We start from the raw sequence: 19,367 nt of genomic DNA on the forward strand, positions 1-19,367 counted from the left end.
TCAAGGAGTGGTACCTCAGAAAGGCATCATCCATTATTAAGGACCCCCAGCACCCAGGACATGACCTCTTCTTATTATTACCGTCAGGAAGGGGATACAGAAACCTGAAGGCACACACTCAGTGATTCAGAAACAGCATCATCTCCTCTGCCATCCGATTCCTAAATGGATATTGAACCTGTGAACTCTACCTCACTTTTTAATTATTTCTGTTTTTGCACTGCTCTTTTTAATTTAACTGTTTAATATACATATATACACTTACTGTAATTCCTTTTTTTCTATATTCATCATGTTTTGCTTTGTACCACTGCTGCTGAGTTAACAAATTTCATGACATATGCCAGTGATATTAAACGTAATTCTGACTATAGAGCTGGTTCATTGATAGATTATTGAGAGCAATCAGATAACATGAAACATACCTTGAAGAAGTAGCCAAAGCTATGAGCAAAGCTTGAAGAATTCCTCTAATATAAACAATTGGATTTTTCTTGGTGATAAGGAGGTACACCATGGGTAAAACAAGAAGCCCATGAACCACAAGACCACAAACAACTGTGATTGCATAGAAACCCAATTTCTTTCCAATGGCTGTAGGATCGTCCATCTCCAATATTTTGCCGGCAATCAGGAATACTATGCCTAATGGGAAATAGCTAAAAGATAGACAGGTGTAATTAATGAAGCAAAACAAACACGGACAAAAAAGCAAAATTAAAAGACTAGCTCATGATTTAAACAGTCTTTATGTAAGACCATGGGAATGACTGTAAGGATTAAAATGGCTTTCAAAGATAAGAAAAAAATTGTCAATCATTGTGTCAGTAATTGATTGGGGGACAAGGATTGGATATTGTCTTAATTACTTTCGCGTCTTCAGAGTTTTAAGCAAATCTATGTTAAGTAACCTATGAACCTATTTTTGAAAAATATAATTTAAATAATTCAAAAGTTTAGAATTTTACTAAGATTACTGTTCTTGTTAGGTAATATAATTGGGAGAAATACAATGCATAATTCATACTGAGCTGGTGTTTTACTTTAAGAAGTTGGTTGGACATGATGACATTATTATGTAAAGAGATTTAGCACTTGGAGTTCAATAAAATGTGCTATGGGTTTCATTAAATATAAAACACCTCACTTTGTTTTATTTGCGAAAACCTACATTGGTGACCCTGATGCTCTAGAACAAGTCCAGAGTTATTGAACATGTTGGCCAACACAGTCACTTTGAAACTGCTGGAGTTTTGGGAACAAAATGCCTTTGTTTGTACAAGCTGAGGCCCAACTCGCTCTGTGAGAAATCACTGCCAAAGACACCACCAGACTTTTGGACTATCAGAGTTTAAGCACGCCAAATAATTGCTCTCCTTGCCCAATCTCAGTGATCCTAGGCCTTCAGAGCTAATGGACCACATGCTGTCTCTCCTGGGAAATCACCATCCTTGTTTTATTTTTAAAGAACTCCATGCAGCAACTGCCTGATAAAATTCACATAGCCCTCGCTAATACACCTGTGAAGGGCTACTGGGAGCTTGCTAAAATGGCTGATAGTCTACACTCAGCTAGGCACCGGTGCATCATTCCTCCTCCTTTCACTACCTCAATAAGCCCGGTCAGCAAGGGCCCAACATAAGGATGCCCATGCCTGCAAAACAAATGATGCCAGGCCCCTGCTTTTACCATGCTTGCTAGGAAGTGCCATCCACCTTGCAGCTTTAACAGTGCCAGTGCATCGGGACGTCAGAAGTCTATGAACACTGTGGGTTCCAGCTGCCAGGGCCATCTCCGGTTATTACAGAGACCCTTTAGAGGCAATGCTTCTTGTGTGACACGGGTGCTCAAGTGAGTGTGCTGCCAGCTTCACCTATTGATGAGAGGACAGAGAGTAATGAAACCTCACTGGAGGCCACCAGAAACAGCAGGATCCAGACTTATGGAACAGGACGGGTGACACTCTGTTTCCATGGGTGATGTTACACACGGGTCTTTGTTCTGGCTAAAGCAGCTAGACCCCTGCTCAATGAAGATTTTCTGTGTGCTCAAGGACTGTTGGTCGATCTTAAGAACTGCCAGCTTGTGAATGTCAAGAAACTCGGGTCATTACCCTGCTCCCTCAGTCAGTTCCCCACTATGACTCCGTCAAACACACGCATTACTGCATGTGAGTTTACTCGACTGCTGGTCCAATTCCCAGACCTCACCAAGCCCACATTCTCCACTACAGTCACAAAACATGGAGTCAAGCTCCCCATTCCCAGAAATGGCCTGCCAGTCCATGCCTGTGCACGTAGGTTGGACCCAGAAAAGCTGGCAACATGGAAAGACTCAGAATTGTATGCTGGTCAGATAGCCACTGGGCTTCACCTCCCTGTATGGTCCCTAAGTCTGATGGTGATTGAACACCCATGTGGTGATTACCGATGCCTTAATGAGGCCACCACCCCCAATCTACCCGGTCCCACACGTTTCGACATGTTTAGCTAGAAAATTGATTTTTTTCCAAAGCTGATCTAGTTAGGAGCCACTATCAGGTGCCTGTGTGCTCAGAGGACATTCCCAAGACAGCTGTGATAACCCCATCTGGCCTTTTTGATTTTCTGCACATGCTGTTTGGACTGAAAAATACGTCAAAGAATTTCCAACAGCTGATGAATTCTGCATTAAGAGACTGAGAATATGTTTTTGTTTACCTGGATGGCATACTTGCCCCCAGTGCGTCCAAATCAGAACACGAGTCTCATCCCCACACACTTCTCGAGCAACTTCAGCCAACACGGGTTGATTATTAACCCTGCTCAATGTCAGTTCGGGTTGTCAGCCATTGACTTTCTCGGCCATCCCATCTCCGCAGAGGCCCTTCCCATCTAAAGTGGCCGCTAATATGGATTTCCCACCACCCTGGACTACTAAGAAACTACAGGAGCATTTAGATATGGTGAACCTCTATCACTGTTTCATTCCACAAGCTGCCGAGCTTATGCCCCCCTGTACAATGTGCTTGAAGGCAGTACCTCTAATCAACTGCTTGACTGGTCAGCGGACATGACCAGGGCATTCGACTATACCAAATGAGCTCTTTCTAATTTGACCCTACTGCTGCACTCACTCCCCAACACACCCATAGCCATTACGACTGACATTTCAGCCTGTGCGTGAACAGTTGGTCAGAGGCATGTGGCAGCCCCTCACCTTCTTCAGCCGGCAGCTCTGTCCCCCTGAAAGGAAGTAGTTTGACTATGAACTTCTCGGTCTCTATCTGGCCGTCTACCATTTTCATTTTCTTCTAGAGGGTCGCCATTTCACAGCGTTCTTTGATCACAAACCCCTTGTGCAGGTGATGGCCAAAATATCCCACCCTTGGTCTGCACAGCAGCCATGCCACTGGACGTACATATCTGAGTTCACAACGGATATGCAACATATCAAGGGGAAAGATAATGCCGTGGCTGATTGCCTCTCACAGCCAGCCGTTGAGGCTGTACACATGGGGATTGACTACGCTGGCATGGCAGCTGACCAAGTTACTGACCCAGAGGTCCGGGCTCACGGGCCTGCGGTTGGCTGACATTAAGTTCAGGGGAGATGAGGTTCTCTCCTGTGCGATGTCTCAACTGGTCGCCCTCACCCCATAGTGCCCGCAAATTGGAAACAGACTGGTTTCAGCTCCATTCATGGCCTTTTACCTCAGGTCCAGAAGGCTTCACAGAAACTGGCTGCACTAAAGTTTGTTTGGCACAGCCTCATAAAGGATGTGTGTGATTGGACTGCAGCTTGTGTTGAGTGCCAGCGGGCAAAAGTTAACTGTCAAGTTCAAGCGCTATTGGCACCTTTTGAGATCCCAGTCAATGTGGACCTTGTTGGTCCTCATAACCCTTCCCGTGGTTTCACACACCTCCTTACCATAATGGGCGACATCTCCAGGTGGGCAGAGGTTGTCCCTCTTTGCATCGACGATGGACACAGACGTGGCTCAGTCATTCATCAGCACCTGGGTTACTTGGATTGGCACCCCATCTGATATTTCCTCTGTCCGCAGTCCCCAATTCATTTCCAGTACATTGACATTAGGTCACATCACACCATGGTGTATCACCCACAGTCCAATGGCCTTTCCGAGTGGTTTCACCACTCCTTAAATGCTGCTCTGAGGGCTTCTCTGACTGATGAGTGTTGGCGTGATCATCTCCCATGGGACCTGCTGGGGCGCAGAGCAGCTCCAAAAGAAGACATGCAGTCGTCTGTTGATATACTGGCAGACATTACAAGTGCCAGGTGATCTCATTCCTGACACCATGACCGTCTAGTTGGCCTCTCAAGAGCGTTCCACGCTCCTCAGTAATTTCAATTATTTTCACCTATTCCTACCTCCCATCATGGTGTATGGCATCCTAGGGTTCCTGTAACCTACATTCCACCTCGTTTGTTTTCATCCACCATGATGCACAGCAACCTCCTCTTAGGCCCCCTTACGGTGGACTGTTTCACATTCTTGAACAGGGAGAAAAGACTTTTATCATAGATAAGAAGGGTAAACTTGAATGTATTCCAGTAGATCGCCTTAAACTGGCCCACCAAAATTTGGAGTATTCCACTGCTATGGCCCTGCTGCCATGACATTACCATGAGCGTGTCATCACACCTCTGTACGAGCCAGAGACACCTGCTGTTCCTCCACCCATGGAACACAGGACCTGAGCTGGGTGGCTCGTCCAAGCTCAGGCTCACAATGCCAGTTTTAGTGAATTCTGGGGCCGGGGGGCATGGGGGGCCTGTGTCGGGTAACATATTTGGGAGAAATGTACATAATTCACAACCACTGCCATTGAGTTGAGGTTTCACTTTAAGAGGCTGGTCTGACATGATTATGTTTTACATAAGGATTCTTAGCGCACTTTTGTGTTTAGGTTTTGGAGTTCAATGTTATGTGTAATGTTTAATGTTATGGGTTTCATTAAACATAAAATGCCTCACTTTGTTTTATTGGTGAAAACCTACATTCTGTTTCTTTAGTTTATTGAATAGAATAGTTCATTCACATATACACATTTGTCAATACATAAATAGGTCAATATTATTTTTTCAAATGCAATAAAACACCTTACATTATGCATAAAAATAATCATTACTTTTACAGTAGACTGGCACAATGAATTTCTAAGTAACATAGGAATCTGTAATGTTTTGTAACTTCAAAAACTAATCGAAAGAAAAACATGGGACTGGGATGCATGGTTTAGTTTTTACTTTAGTGAGGTGCTCACGTATGACATAGTGGCATATTGACGTATGCCATTCACGTACTTCTTACATATAACCTATAATGAATTATGTACAATATAGTGAATGTGACATCAAACAATATATTTATAATATTACTCAAAAATTACTAAAATATTAAATACAGGACACTCCTCCCTGCTTAGCTATAAACTCCAATTCACTATAGAACGCAAATACAGTATGCAACGTATTGTTCTCTAGTAATCTTAAATATACAGTGTACTATATAATATGCAGTACTATATACAGTAAATATACAGTGTACTATATAATATAACTACTACATAGGCATCCACAGCACAGTAAATTTTCAATTGTCCCATTCTGGCCTGAAGATTTAATTGCTATGGAGTATTTCTTACTCTTGTGGGATAACATCTTTCCTAACAAGTGGAGTCAATCTGCTTGGCAGGTGAGACTTGTGGCTGTGAAACAATCTCAGGTTCTGGGGCCTCCTCTATGGTGGTTGTGGGAAGTGGTCCTGACATCTCTGGACATCTTTTTACTCTAGCAACCGACTCTGCTCTGCTCAACAGATCAATGCATTGTCTCCAGAAGACATCAGACGCATTCTCCACTGTGTAGGAGAGTGGTCCAGTTCTGTTGTTAATCTCTCCAAGTACTCACTATTGATCACCTGCTTAGTCCCTCCCCAGGACTGCTTGTCCAGGAGTGAAACTTGTATAAGGAGTCCTTAATCTGTCTCAGCTGTCTGTCTTGCATACTCCTTCTGAGATTGGGTGTGAGGAGATGATCCAAGTGTGAGCACAAGAGATGATCCACAAACAGGATAACTAGTGAGTAGTTGGTTGTGGAATGTACTGCAGGAAACCGGTGAATTTCTGATTCAGTGTCAGTGTAGTGTATTCTGCTGACATTGATCAAAGTGCATTCTTTAGACTCTGGACAAACCTTTCCACCAAGACATTTGTAACTGGGTGATACGGAATGTAATATGCCTTATTCCATTCATTTTCAAGAAACTGTTCTGTGGCAAACTGTAGTCCATTGTTACTGACTAGGTATTCTGGAACATTGTCCCTGAGGAGAGACTGCTCAACCCATCAAGAGTGTGTGAGGCTGTAGTGAAGGCTACTGAGAACTCTTTTGGCCACTGTGTAACTGAATCCACTACGACCGATAAATTTGTGCCCATGAATGCTCCTGCAAAATCCACATGAATCCCATCAGGGCTATTCCCTGGGAAGGAGAGTCGCTGTTCTTGGCATCTTCTGGATGTGTTGCCATTCCAAACAGTGCATGGCAAGCTTCCCGATCTGCTGATCTATCCCAGGCCACCAGGCAAAGCCTTGAGGTAATGTTTTCATTTTGACTATGACTAGATGATTGGCACATAGCTCTTCCAACACTTTAACCCTCAGTTTGGATCGTATAACAACTCTCAGTCCTCATGTAAAGCAACCCCTATCAAGGGCAAGCTCATCCCAGTGCTGGTAAGAAATGGGGGAACTGGAGTTTCTGTTGCACATTCCAGACATTTTGGGTTGCCATGTGGACATGACACAATATGGGGTCTTTTCTGGTTTCCCTTTGGATTGTTCCTGCCGTAATAGGGAGACTTTTGATTTGCCTTAGGGAGAATATGTCAAGAGGTGTGTCCACTTTTGTAAATATTTCATTTATTTCCTTTTCCAAGGGAAAAAGGGACAATCCATCAGTATTTCCATGATTAGTTGTCCTCTTGAATTTATTTTGTAACTGTGTCCCCACAGAATCAGAACCCATCTCGGCATTCGTGCTGCTGCTGTTAGTGGAACACCCTTCTGTTGATTGAAAATGGACACTAGTGGTTGATGATCAACAATAACAGTAAACTCTCTCCCATACAAGTACTGGTTGAAAGTTTTTACACACGAAAGCAGTCTCAGGGCCTCTCTGTCAATCTGTGTGCAATCGTTCTCTGCAGTGGTAAGGGAACATGATGCAAAGGTTACGGAGCATTTACTTCCATCACTCATAACATGCGACATGATTGCACCCATATTATAAGGCAAGATTCACTGGACGATGTGGATCATAATGTGTGAGTACAGTGTCTGCCATCACCATTTCCTTTGTCTTTTGGAAAGCCACCTCACACTGCTTAGTCCATTGCCATTTCTTCCAGATCTGTAGTAATGAGTTCAAGGGATGGAGCACTGTAGCCAGGTTTGGCAGGAACTGGTTATAGTAATTGACAAATCCTGAAAAGGACTAGAACTGTGACAGACCCTTTGGCCTTGAGGCATCCACTACTGCTTGAATTTTCTCGGCACACTTAGGTAATTCTTGTGCGTAAAGGTGTGACCACAGTTAGTGAAGCTTGGCTTAAAGAATTCACACTTGTTGCATCGTGCTCTGAGTCCATACTCTACTAATCTTTTTAAGACTAGCTTGAGATTTTGGAGATGTTCTTTGTCATCCGGTAAGAATGACATCATTGAAGTAACACTGAGTGCCTGGGCAGCCTTGCAGCACCTGGTCCATAGCTTTCTGCCAGAGTGCAGGTGCTGATGCTACTCCAAAAATAAACCTATTATAGCGATAAAGCCCTTTGTGAGTGCTTATAGTGAGAAACACTTTGGACCCTCCTTCCACCTCCATCTATAGGTAGGCCTCAGCTAAGTCCACTTTGTTGGAGTATTTTCCTCCAGAAAGATTTACAAAGATATCCTCTATCCTGGTCATTGAACTACTTTCTGTTAATGGGTTGATGGTGACCTTAAAATCACCAACTATCCTGACAGACCCATCCTTCTTTGTATTGGCCATGGGCTCCAATCAACCTTGGAAAGAATTCCTCCAGCCTCCATGAGATCCAGCTCACTGGCTACATTATCACAGATGGTAGAAGGAACCAGGCGGGCTCTGTAAAACTTAGGTGTGGCATTTTTATTTAACACTAGTTTACTCTTGATATTGTTGAGTTTTCCTTTGCCATCCTTAAACTGCTGTGACATCACCCAGTACCTTTCTTAATTCACTTTCAGTTGACTCTTCAGGGGATGTGGCATACAAATGGTGGATGGCTCTCCAATCAATTTGTAGTTGTCTCAGCCAATCATAGCCCCAAAATGCTGGCCCTCCTGTTTTTAACACACACAAGCCCAATGTGGCTTGTTGGTTGTTGTATTTCACTGTTATGAATACAATTTCCACAGGAGTTATCTTTTCTCCATTATTTGTTAGATATTTGCAGGCTTCAGTTCAGTATCTTTGAAATGCCACTCAAAATTATTTTGTGAAATGACTGAATTCCATATTAATTAATTTGCCATTCACCTCTGGTGTAAGCCATATTGCTTATCTATTGTTAGTTCTCGCGTTGTAAATCTCAGTCCTGCATCACTCTCATCATTATCTGATATTTCATCAACAGCATGCAGATTAGTGCTCTTTTGAAACTGAAACTTTAATTTTTATCATTTTCTCTTCTGTGCAGTCCATTTATTTTTGTCTGCCCAACATGCTCTTTGTATGCGTCTTACTTTATTGCATTTTCTGCAAGTTCTGTTTTTAAACCTGCATTGGTCTGGTGTATATGAGCTCCTGCCACAATAGTAACACTATTTTTTTGACCAGGCAGGTTTCTTCTTAGATGTTGCAATTTTGTTCACACTCACTTTCATTCCTGACTGTGACTCAGTTGCATCTCTGGCTTCTGTTTCCATTGGTACAGCAATTTCAACTGCTCTTCTAAATGTGAATTGTACTTCAGGTATGAGTCATTTTTGAATGTTTTCTTGTAAGATTCCTCGAATTAAATGATCTCCCAATGTATCATTTAGCCCATCACTGAACTGACAATGCTCAACCTCTTCACTTCACCTACATAAGCTGAAATGGGCTCCTCTTTCTTTCGATTCTGTTTATGAAACCAAAGTGTTCTGCAATCAATATTATTATCAGTTAATAATCATAACAAAATTATGATATTTTCCTGAATATCTTGGTAATCCTTTTAGGTATGGAATGACAGAGACATCGATACACATTCATGATGCACTGAATTTTAGTGTAGTAATATCAATAAAATAGTTGGAAGATGCATATTACCTTTAATGTTTTTCAACAAAATAAAGATTAGAATTTACTGATCACATCTTCCAAGCATATGAACCATTACAAGTTTGTGAAGATGTAAATTAGCTCAATAATTTCATGTAAACTTATACTTGGCAGCCAAGCTACCTGACCTGTAATTCAATGACCTCAAAAGAGGAGTGAAAGAACATGTTCCAGACTAAATTATGCCTCAGGCGGAAACTCACCATGTAGCAATAGCTACAATCTTCATCACAGATTCATTCAAGCACTGACAGAAGCTAACCAACGGCATTCCATTCTTCCCCATCCTTCCAAGCATTATACCTTACATAGAGAATAAATAGCACATGTAACAATGACTGTTTGGAGCAGACTGAGTGACAATGCAAACATTTTATGGATCCATTACAAATTTAAGTAAGTTGCATGACAAGCTGAAAATACTCACTATAAAAGAAAGGACAGGCAAATAACCAGAGCAGCAATAGTGAAACTCCAAGATTATCAAGAAGCTGGGGAAGTCCTCTCTCTTTGTCTGGAGTAGATTATATTCAGATCAACATTGTAGCAATCTATAGTATGTCAACATGATTATTACTACCTAGTGACCAATATTCAAGCTTAGCTAAGAAAGACTGTAAAAATGTGTTTGTTGTGGTAAAGATACTAGCTTTCGTTTTAACTTTAATATGAAAAAGAAGTTTATTTTCCATCCAATTAGAATTGCAGCTCAACTTGAACAAGGTACAGTTTGAATTTTTCACCAAGAGAAGTAAATATTTTTGCAATAACTCTTCTTTTTAACTTCTTAGTTTAAACAAAATATAATATGAAACTCCCTGTTTTTAAGCCAGATCTTCCTTTGCTAAAGTAATAGTTAATTATAATAAGTTTAATAATGGAATATTAATCTCTAATTGTGTTCAAATCATTTGGGAATGAACACAAAAGTTCAGAAATCCTGTTAAACTTTAAAAAAATCTATTTGCATTGAGAGAATAAATCATTATCTGCTGTACATCCTCCACACTGCCCTTGAACAGGTTATGACTTCCAGGGTGTTATGGACACATATTAGTGACTTTTATTTTTGGATAAATATCAATATCGTTCTGTCTTTTGACAGACACTGAAGCTTTCATGCTACAAAGGACAATTTAGCATTTTTCAAACATTCCATTGTGAAGTAAACCAACATCGTACTTCACAACGGAATGTTTAAAAAAGCAATAATAAAAATATAATTAGATTTCATGTTCTGAACCTAATTCTCCAGAAAGTAAATAAATTAAATACTATTTATAATTTTAAATTAAATTAATAGAAAGAGGTTGGAGCTTAAAACGTATTGCAAATCACAAAAAAGTGCTGGAAATTCTTTATAGTGAGTGGGACGATTCAGATCTATAACTTTTCATCAAAATCACTATTAATGTCCAGTTTCACTGTCTATCACAGATATTGCAGGAAATTATCACAGGAAACATTACTTACCTGAGGTGAGAGCATTTGTGATTGATTACAAACTAAAATTACTTCCAACTTTTGTACCAAAGCAGAAACTGAATTCTTTGATTTGTTACCTATTGGTCTGAATAAGGTGTGTAAACAAACATTAATTTGTAGTCTTGCTGTTTGAAATATTGGTGACCTAAAGTTGACCATTAGTAACAAAAGCAATGCAAAGATAAAAATTGCTCAAAATAAATGGAGATTAACATAAGTTAATTCATTTAGTTCCTCCAAAAATCATAACACTAATATTCTAAACAGATTCAGTGCTGATAGTTTAAAGTACTTTGCTTTAATTTGTGAATAAATTCTGGCACATAAGATGGCCTACATCCTCAGACAACGTATCTTGAAAGCAGTTTGATAACGACCTGGATTGCATCTTGGAAGCTACATTGGCAGGATAATCAACTCCTTCACAGTTGTTGTGTCCAACTTTACTAAAGAGCAACTCAGCCTAAAGGAGAAGAAATTGGATCTTAAACCATCAGAGTAACCAAACAGGAGGGAAAGGGAGATTCACCACCTGAGAAGCGAGGTAAAGACCCTGAACAAACAATTCAGAAACAGTTCACCTGACGATAAAGTAGGTGTCAAAGATCTAACCAGCAAACTGTGGAAACAGCTACGCAAGCTCAGGAGGGTGGAGCAGCTGCCAAAGTGAAGAACGGAGAAAGAGAGAAGGAGAGTGCAGTTTGTGAAAAACCCATACAGTTTCACAAGGGCTCTTCTCAGTTAGCAAAAACCTGACACCCTAATCAGCCCAAAGCAGGAGAGGAAGAATTTCTGCAGGAGTCACACAGCAATCCCTGTAGGAATCAGGGACAAATTCAATACAAAAGTCCCCAATCAAGAATCCCAGCAACTGAGCTGAATGTGGCGGAGCCCACGTGACAGAAGGTCCAGGATATCATCAAGAGAGTAAAGTTATCTGCTGCGCCAGGATCAAGTGGTATACCCTACAAGGAATATAAGAAATGCCTAAAACTCCTCCAGATGTTGTGGAAGATAATGAGGAAGACTTGGACCAAAGGCTCAATCCCACCAAGCTGGAAAATGGCTGAAGGTTGCTTTGTTCCCAAGGAAGAAGATTCCTCCACCATCACACAGTTTAGCACAATCTCCTTCCTTAGCAGGGAGTGCAAAATATTCTTCTCAGTGCTTTCGAGAAGTCTGACCTCTTACTTAATGGAGAACCACTACATCAACACATCCATCCAGAATGGTGGCATCCTGGGTTTTTCTGGGTGCTTTGAACACACAGCTAATTGATCCGCGAAGCCAGTCAGAAAAAAGGCAACCTAACAGTCGTCTGGTTAGACCTAGCCAATGGCAATGGATCAATTCCACACGTCCTCATCCAGGTTAGCCTGGACCACAACTGTATCCTGCTAGTGACTTAATCAACTATCTCAGAGAATTCAAGTTACACTTCACTTCAGCCCACTTTACAACCAGGTGGCAAGACCTCCAAAAAGGGATTCCAACCAGCTGTACCATCTCCCCCACCTTGTTTGTCCTCATATCAGCAGTAGCAGACGTAGCCCAAGGCCCTGTGTTGGAGCCCAACATCCTACAATCTGCAATACAGTGGTTCATGGATGACATCACAGTAACCACAGAAGGTCAACAAAACCAGACTCCTGGTAAATTTAAGACATGGCTGTAACAACATGGCCTTCTACCAAGGCTGCTCTGGTGTTTCACAGTGCACGAGTTCCTCCCATAACCACTGTAGAAGGCATCGAGAGGAAAGTCAACAAGCACCTGCAGACGTGGCTGAGGATTCACCCCATGTTTTTCTTCAGTGGGGCTGTACATAAGATCAGGCCAACTACAGGTCCCGTTGTCATCGGTAGTGGAGGAGTTCAAGGTGGCAAACCGTAGAATTGTATTAACACAGAGGGGCTCCAATGACAACCTAATAAACCAAGCAGGAGTCACAACCTGAAAGTGGGCCGCTAACTCGGTGATAGACCAGGCAGTGAGCTCCCTGCAACTGAGAGACATCACCGGCAACCCACGCCTGGGACAGCAAGGCCTCGGCTCTGCACACTTCCAACGATGGGGCCAGTGCAAGAGATAGGCATGACATGATCCAGGCAGAGGTACAGAACTGCAAAGATGAAAGGTGGGTATTGAAGGCAGTGGAGTTGGGGTCACAGGGCACCTGGACGAAATGGGATTTTCCCAAGAAGATCACTTGGACAGAGCTTTGGAGACTGAAGCCCTCCCACATCTCTTTCCTTCTTCGACTCTCCCTACACCCTCACAGCTGCACAAGTGGGGGCTGAGAGACGATCCTATCTGCAAGCTTTGTGGTCAGCGGGGTTCACTAGCACACATACTGTCAGGATGCAGAACAGATTGAACACAGGGATGGTGTAGGTGGCAACACAACAAGGTGCTGATGTTCCTTACTGACACACTGAAGTAGGAGAAGTGTAAGCAGAGTATAGCTGGCAGCGAGGCAAACAGGGCAGTCATTTTCATCAAGGAGAGGGCCTCAGCTGTCATATCAAAGAGGCCTAAATCCAATCTGCTGCAAACTGCCAAATCACGGGAGATGAGGGTCAATATGGGGAGGAAGCTACAGTTCCTGGAGGTGGTACAAACCACACTTTGACCAGACATTGTACTGTGGTCCACCAAAGATAAGAAAATTATCCTGGTAGAGCTCACAGTACCACGGAAGCTCACGGGATGAAGGATGCAAGGAGGCTCAGGTGAGGAAGGCCCTGAAGTACAAGTCCTTAGTCCAGGACAAAGGATGTCAGATGTGGCTCTTCTCCATAGAGATCAGCTGTAGAGGGTTCCCAGCAAGGTCAACATGGATGTTGCTGTCTTTGCGCTGGGCCTTGATGAAAAGAGCAAGAACCAAGCAGCTTGCAGGATGGGGGAGGAAGCAGAAAGAGCCCCTTATTGGGTATGGAGCAGGCGAGAGGAGTTGTGCTGGAAATCAGGAGCAGATGGACAGTGACTCGACCATCACTGCTGACCTGCCAACTGGGGAGCAGAGTGGTTAGGGGTTGAAACACTTTATGGAGGCTGAGCACCACCTGACAACATCTGCTCCTGGCCAAAGGCTATGGTTAGCTCATCAGGTAACTGAAGAGAGCACCCCAGTGTATGATGTAAACAAGTATTAAGAATTTGCTGTGGTGTGTTAATCAGCATGAGACATGCAACTGAAAACAACATTCAAAATTTGTAATGAATAAAAAATGAAATTAGAGGTTAAAGTAAATAAACTGTGCATAAATACATAAACACCACCATGTATTTACAATATGAACATTATCAGTACTTGGAGTTATGATGTTGTGGCCATTACAGAGACTTGGATGGCTCAGGGGCAGGAATGGTTATTTCGAGTGCCAGGCTTTAGATGTTTCAGAAGGGACAGGGAGGGAGGCAAAAGAGGTGGGAGGTGTGACACTATTGATCAGAGATAGTGTCACGGCTGCAGAAAAGGAAGAAGACATGGAGGGATTGTCTACAGAGTCTCTGTGGGTGGAAATTAGGAACAAGAAGGGGTCAATAACCCTACTAGGTATTTTTTATAGACCACCCAATAGTAACAGGGACATTGAGGAGCAGATAGGGAGACAGATTCTGGAAAGGTGCATTAGGGTTGTCGTGGTGAGAGATTCTAATTTCCCAAATATTGATTGGCATCTTCCTAGAGCAAGGGGTTTAGATGGGGTGGAGTTTGTTAGGTGTGTTCAGGAAGGTTTCCTGACACAACATGTAGATAAACCTACAAGAGGAGACTGTGCTTGATCTGGTATTGGGAAATGAACCTGGTCAGGTGTCAGGTTTCTCAGTGGGAGAGCATTTTGGTGATAGTGATCACAATTCTATCTCCTTTACCATAGCATTGGAAAGGGATAGGAACAGACAAGTTAGGAAAGCGTTTAATTGGAGTATGGGAAATATGAAGCTATCAGGCAGGAACTTGGAAGCATAAATTGGGAACAGATGTTCTCAGGGAAATGTACGACAGAAATGTGGCATATGTTCAGGGGATATTTGCATAGTGTTCTGCATAGTTACGTTCCAATGAGACAGGAAAAAGATGGTAGGGTACAAGAACCGTGATGTACAAAGACAGTTGTAAATCTAATCAAGAAGAAAAGAAGAGCTTATGAAATTTGCAGATGTTGTTCCCTTATTCAAGAAAGGGAATAGAGATAGCTCAGGAAATTATAGACCAGTGAGTCTTACTTCAGTGGTTGGTAACTTGATGGAGAAGATTCTGAGAGGCAGGACTTAGGAACATTTGGGGAGGCATAATATTATTAGGAATAGTCAGCATGGCTTTGACAAAGGCAGGTCATGCTTTACGAGCCTGATTGAAATTTCTCAAGATGTGACTAAACACATTAATGAAGATAGAGCAGTAGATGTAGTGTATATGGACTTCAGCAAGGCATTTGATAAGGTAACCCATGCAAGGCTTATTGAGAAATTAAGGAGATATGGGATCCAAGGGGACCTTGCTTTGTGGATCCAGAACTGGCTTGCCCACAGAAGGCAAAGAGTGGTTATAGTTGTGTCATATTCTGCATGGAGGCCAGTGATCAGTGGTGTGCCTTAGGGATTTGCTCTGGGACCCTTAATAAGCTGATAAGGAAGGCGGGCTCTGTCGTGGGCAAAGTACTGGAGAGTTTAACATCGGTAGCTGAGCGAAGGGCGCTGAGTAGGCTACGGTCAATTATGGAAAACCCTGAACATCCTCTACATAGCACCATCCAGAGACAGAGAAGCAGTTTCAGCGACAGGTTACTGTCGATGCAATGCTCCTCAGACAGGATGAAGAGGTCAATACTCCCCAATGCCATTAGGCTTTACAATTCAACTGCCAGGACTTAAGAACTTTTTTAAAGCTATTATTAATGCTTTTTGAGTTAGTGATTTAGATGCATATCATATTATTACTGAGTTAAGTATTGTATGTAATGAGTTTTTGCTACAACAAGTGTATGGGACATTGGAAAAAATGTTGAATTTCCCCATGGGGATGAATAAAGTATCTATCTATCTATCTATCTATCTATCTTCCTGATTCTTATAAATGAGTTGGATGAGGAAGTGGAGGGATGGGTTAGCAAATTTGCTGATGACACAAAGATTGGGGGTGTTGTGGATAGTGTGAAGGGTTGTCAGAGGTTACAGTGGGACATTGATAGGATGCAAAACTGGGCTGAGAAGTGGCAGATGGAGTTCAACCCAGATAAGTGTAAGGTGGTTTATTTTGGTAGGTCAAATATGATGGTAGAATATAGTATTAATGGTTAGACTCTTGGCTGTGTGGAGGATCAGAGGGATCTTGGGGTCTGAGCCCATAGGACACTCAAAGCTGTTGTGCAGGTTGACTGTGGTTAAGAAGGCATACGGTGCATTGGTTTTCATCAATTGAGAGGTAATTTTGCAGCTATACAGGACCCTGGTCAGACCCCACTTGGAGTACTGTGCTCAGTTCTGGTCACCACTCTACAGGAAGGATATGGAAACCATTGAAAGGGTGCAGAGGAGATTTACAAGGATGTTGCCTGGATTGGGGAGCATCCCTTATAAGAATAGGTTGAGTGAACTCGGCCTTTTCTCTTTGGAGCAACGGAGGATGAGAGGTGACCTGATAGAGGTGTACAAGATCACGAGAGGCATTGATCATGTGGATAGTCAGAGGCTTTTTCCCAGGGCTGAAATGGCTTGCATGAGAGGACATAGTTTTAAGGTGCTTGGAGGTAGGTACAGAGGTGATGTCAGGGGTAAGTTTTTACGCAGAGAGTGGTGAGTGCGTGGAATGGGCTGCCGGCAATGGTTGTGGAGGTGGATACGATAGGGTCTTTTAAGAGACTCCTGGATAGTTACATGGAGCATAGAAAAATAGAGGGCTATGGGTAACCCTGGGTAATTTCTAAGGCAAGGACATGTTCGGCATAGCTTTGTGGGCCAAAGGGCCTGTATAGTGCTGTAGGTTTTCTATGTTTCCATATGTAGTTTAAAATGTCTACAGTGCAGTACAATTACGGCTACTGGAATGGTTGATCAGGTTAACAGGCTGGAGGAAAAGGACGGCATGAAGTTTTTCCTTTAATAGCCCTAAAGCACTTTCCAGAGGAGGGCTTTGGAAAAGGCAGCTTGCTGGGTGTGTAGTTTCTGCAATGATTTTTCCTGTCTAGTTCTTTGTCCTGGGCACATCCAAGTCCTGCAGTGAGGGTAAACTGCAGCCACCGGCTGATGTGAGGATGCTCTCAATGATGGCAGTGTAGAGTCGCACCAGAATGTTCTTGGGAAGATGGAAGTGTACCAACTGCCGCAAGAAGTGCACCCTCTCCTGAGCCTTTCTGTTAGTGAAGGAGGTATGGTTTTCCCACATGAGGTACTACAAAATAATGGTGTCCAGGAACCTGAATGTTACAATGGTGTGAACTGTTGAGTTGTTGGTGATGAATGGGTGAAGGGGAGACATTTGTCTCCTGAAGGTGATATGCATCTTTACGGTATTGAGATCATTCAGTTCCGAGTTGTTGTGATTGAACCTGGACACAAGCTTGCTTATCTTTCGATGGTACTTGGATTTGTCACCTCTAGTAATTAGTTCAATACCAGTGGTGTCATCTGCAGACTTAACTGTTTAACTGATGGATCACTGAAAATGCAGTCATTGTGTACAGAGCAAATAGGAGAGGGGATAGAACACACCCCTATGGTGCACGAATGCTGAGTAAGTGGAATGTGGAGGTGTGCTTGCATACTGCCTCCCATCAGAGAGGAGGTTTGTGATCCACCTGCAAATGGGGTCGGTACCTTAAGCTTGGAGAATTCTCTTGCAGAAACTCAGGAATGATGGAATTGAAGGTTGGGCTGAAATCAACAAAGAGAATTCTGACTTATCTATCAGGGGAGTCAAGGTGCTGTAATATGAAGCCAAGACCGATGCTAACTGTATCATCTACAGGGCTATTGACTCTGTAGATGAACTACTATGCATTTAGACATCTTTGAATTCTGGATTTTAGACACGACATGATCAGTCTTTCAAAATTCTTCATTATGATTAATGTGAAAGCAACTGTCCTGTAGTCATTGAGTCTAGAGATCCTTGATGTTTTGGGGAATGGAATAAGAACAGATTTCTTGAAATCTTCTGGAATAGTGCATGGTTGAGAGACTGATTGAAAATGTCTGTGAAGACTGTAAACAGCTGGATAGCGCAGTGTTTAAGGATAGCGGGGAGGCAAAGCTAGGGCCAGAGGCCGTCTTGCTATTTTGTTTCTTGAACAGCTTCCTCACCTACTCTACCTTGACAATAAAGGTCTGGTTGAATGAGCAATAGAGTATGATCTGTTTGTCATATGTTGTTATTCTTCTCATACAGTTAAAAAGAAGCTTCAATGAAGAAATAGTATCAAAAAGTTAAAGATAAAAATTTAACCCTCCAGGTGCAGCTCATTAGGAATAAGCAGTTTAAATGGTTTCAGCATGGACTAGATGGGCCAAAGGGCCTGTACTTCTCCATGACACTAAATGTTTTTATTAGTACATTTAATAGAAAATACAGTATTCAGCAAGCTTACCCATTGTTGCTGAGAATATAACAATACCAAGAACATTCATCCCCTCACTTGATCCGGGCCCTGTTTGGTAGATGATCTCTGGAGCTGGGGTGATTTCCAAGGAAATGTTGTGAATTATTTCAGAATCATTATCACTCTGAATTCCATAGATTAAAGGCATTCTCTTGGCAGCTTCATATCCTGGCACTTTGACTGAGATGACTATTGGGATTATCTTGGTTCGATACTGTGAAATAAGAAGATTTCAGTTCTCTCCATGAGTAATTCTCTAAAATTAAATCCACATGTTTATTTATTTTATTTTTTTCCACTTATTTATGTCCAACTACTCCAGCATGAACAACAAATTAAAATGAAACTTCATTCAAATGAGCCAAATTTACTTTTTTTTCCCCATTTTGTCCTTAACATGCTAATTAATGTTGGGTACAACATCACAAAGCATCTGTGATCTAGGACTTCGAATGTAGGGGAATCTTTTATGACTGGATTAGAATCTCCTGAACCATTGTAAACTCTTTAATGAACAATGACAGTTCAGGGGTGATCATTACTGTTGGTTGACATTTAACTTGACTTTTTTTTATTTTTCTTGATTAGAACCGCAATTAGATTTTTTAACTTTCTCTTTACTCTGTTTTGGAGATATTAAGTAATTGAATAAAGATGTCCACTATGCCTGGTGCTACCTACCACCAGGCAATGCATTTCCATTCTTAACAATTCTCTATGTGAAACACATTTCTTATTTCCTTTTTAGTTCATTTGGTAATTTCAGCGGGAACAGATGGGTTTATAATCTAACTACTAACCCATTGTTTAGAGGGCATAGTTTCTCTATGTCCATTCGATCAAAACACCCCAGAATTTTGAAGTCATCTGAATACCTCCACTGTTTTGAACATAATTATCTCACTCCTGGGCATTATCTGA

General features: G+C 42.1%; 1 protein-coding gene across 1 annotated transcript in view; it reads right to left on the minus strand.

The window, feature by feature from the left end:
- slc1a7a (solute carrier family 1 member 7a) overlaps positions 1-19,367 on the minus strand; it is a 71,230-nt gene that overhangs the window by 16,083 nt on the left and 35,780 nt on the right. The window contains exons 5-7 of the mRNA XM_073063100.1: positions 18,435-18,660; positions 9,561-9,660; positions 426-659 (exon numbers count right to left, since the gene is read on the minus strand). Coding sequence (XP_072919201.1) covers positions 426-659; positions 9,561-9,660; positions 18,435-18,660 — 560 coding nt within the window. The remainder of the gene's footprint in view (positions 1-425; positions 660-9,560; positions 9,661-18,434; positions 18,661-19,367) is intronic.

Source organism: Hemitrygon akajei, chromosome 12, assembly GCF_048418815.1.
Source record: "Hemitrygon akajei chromosome 12, sHemAka1.3, whole genome shotgun sequence".
In the NCBI taxonomy this organism is placed as follows: Eukaryota; Metazoa; Chordata; class Chondrichthyes; order Myliobatiformes; family Dasyatidae; genus Hemitrygon; species Hemitrygon akajei.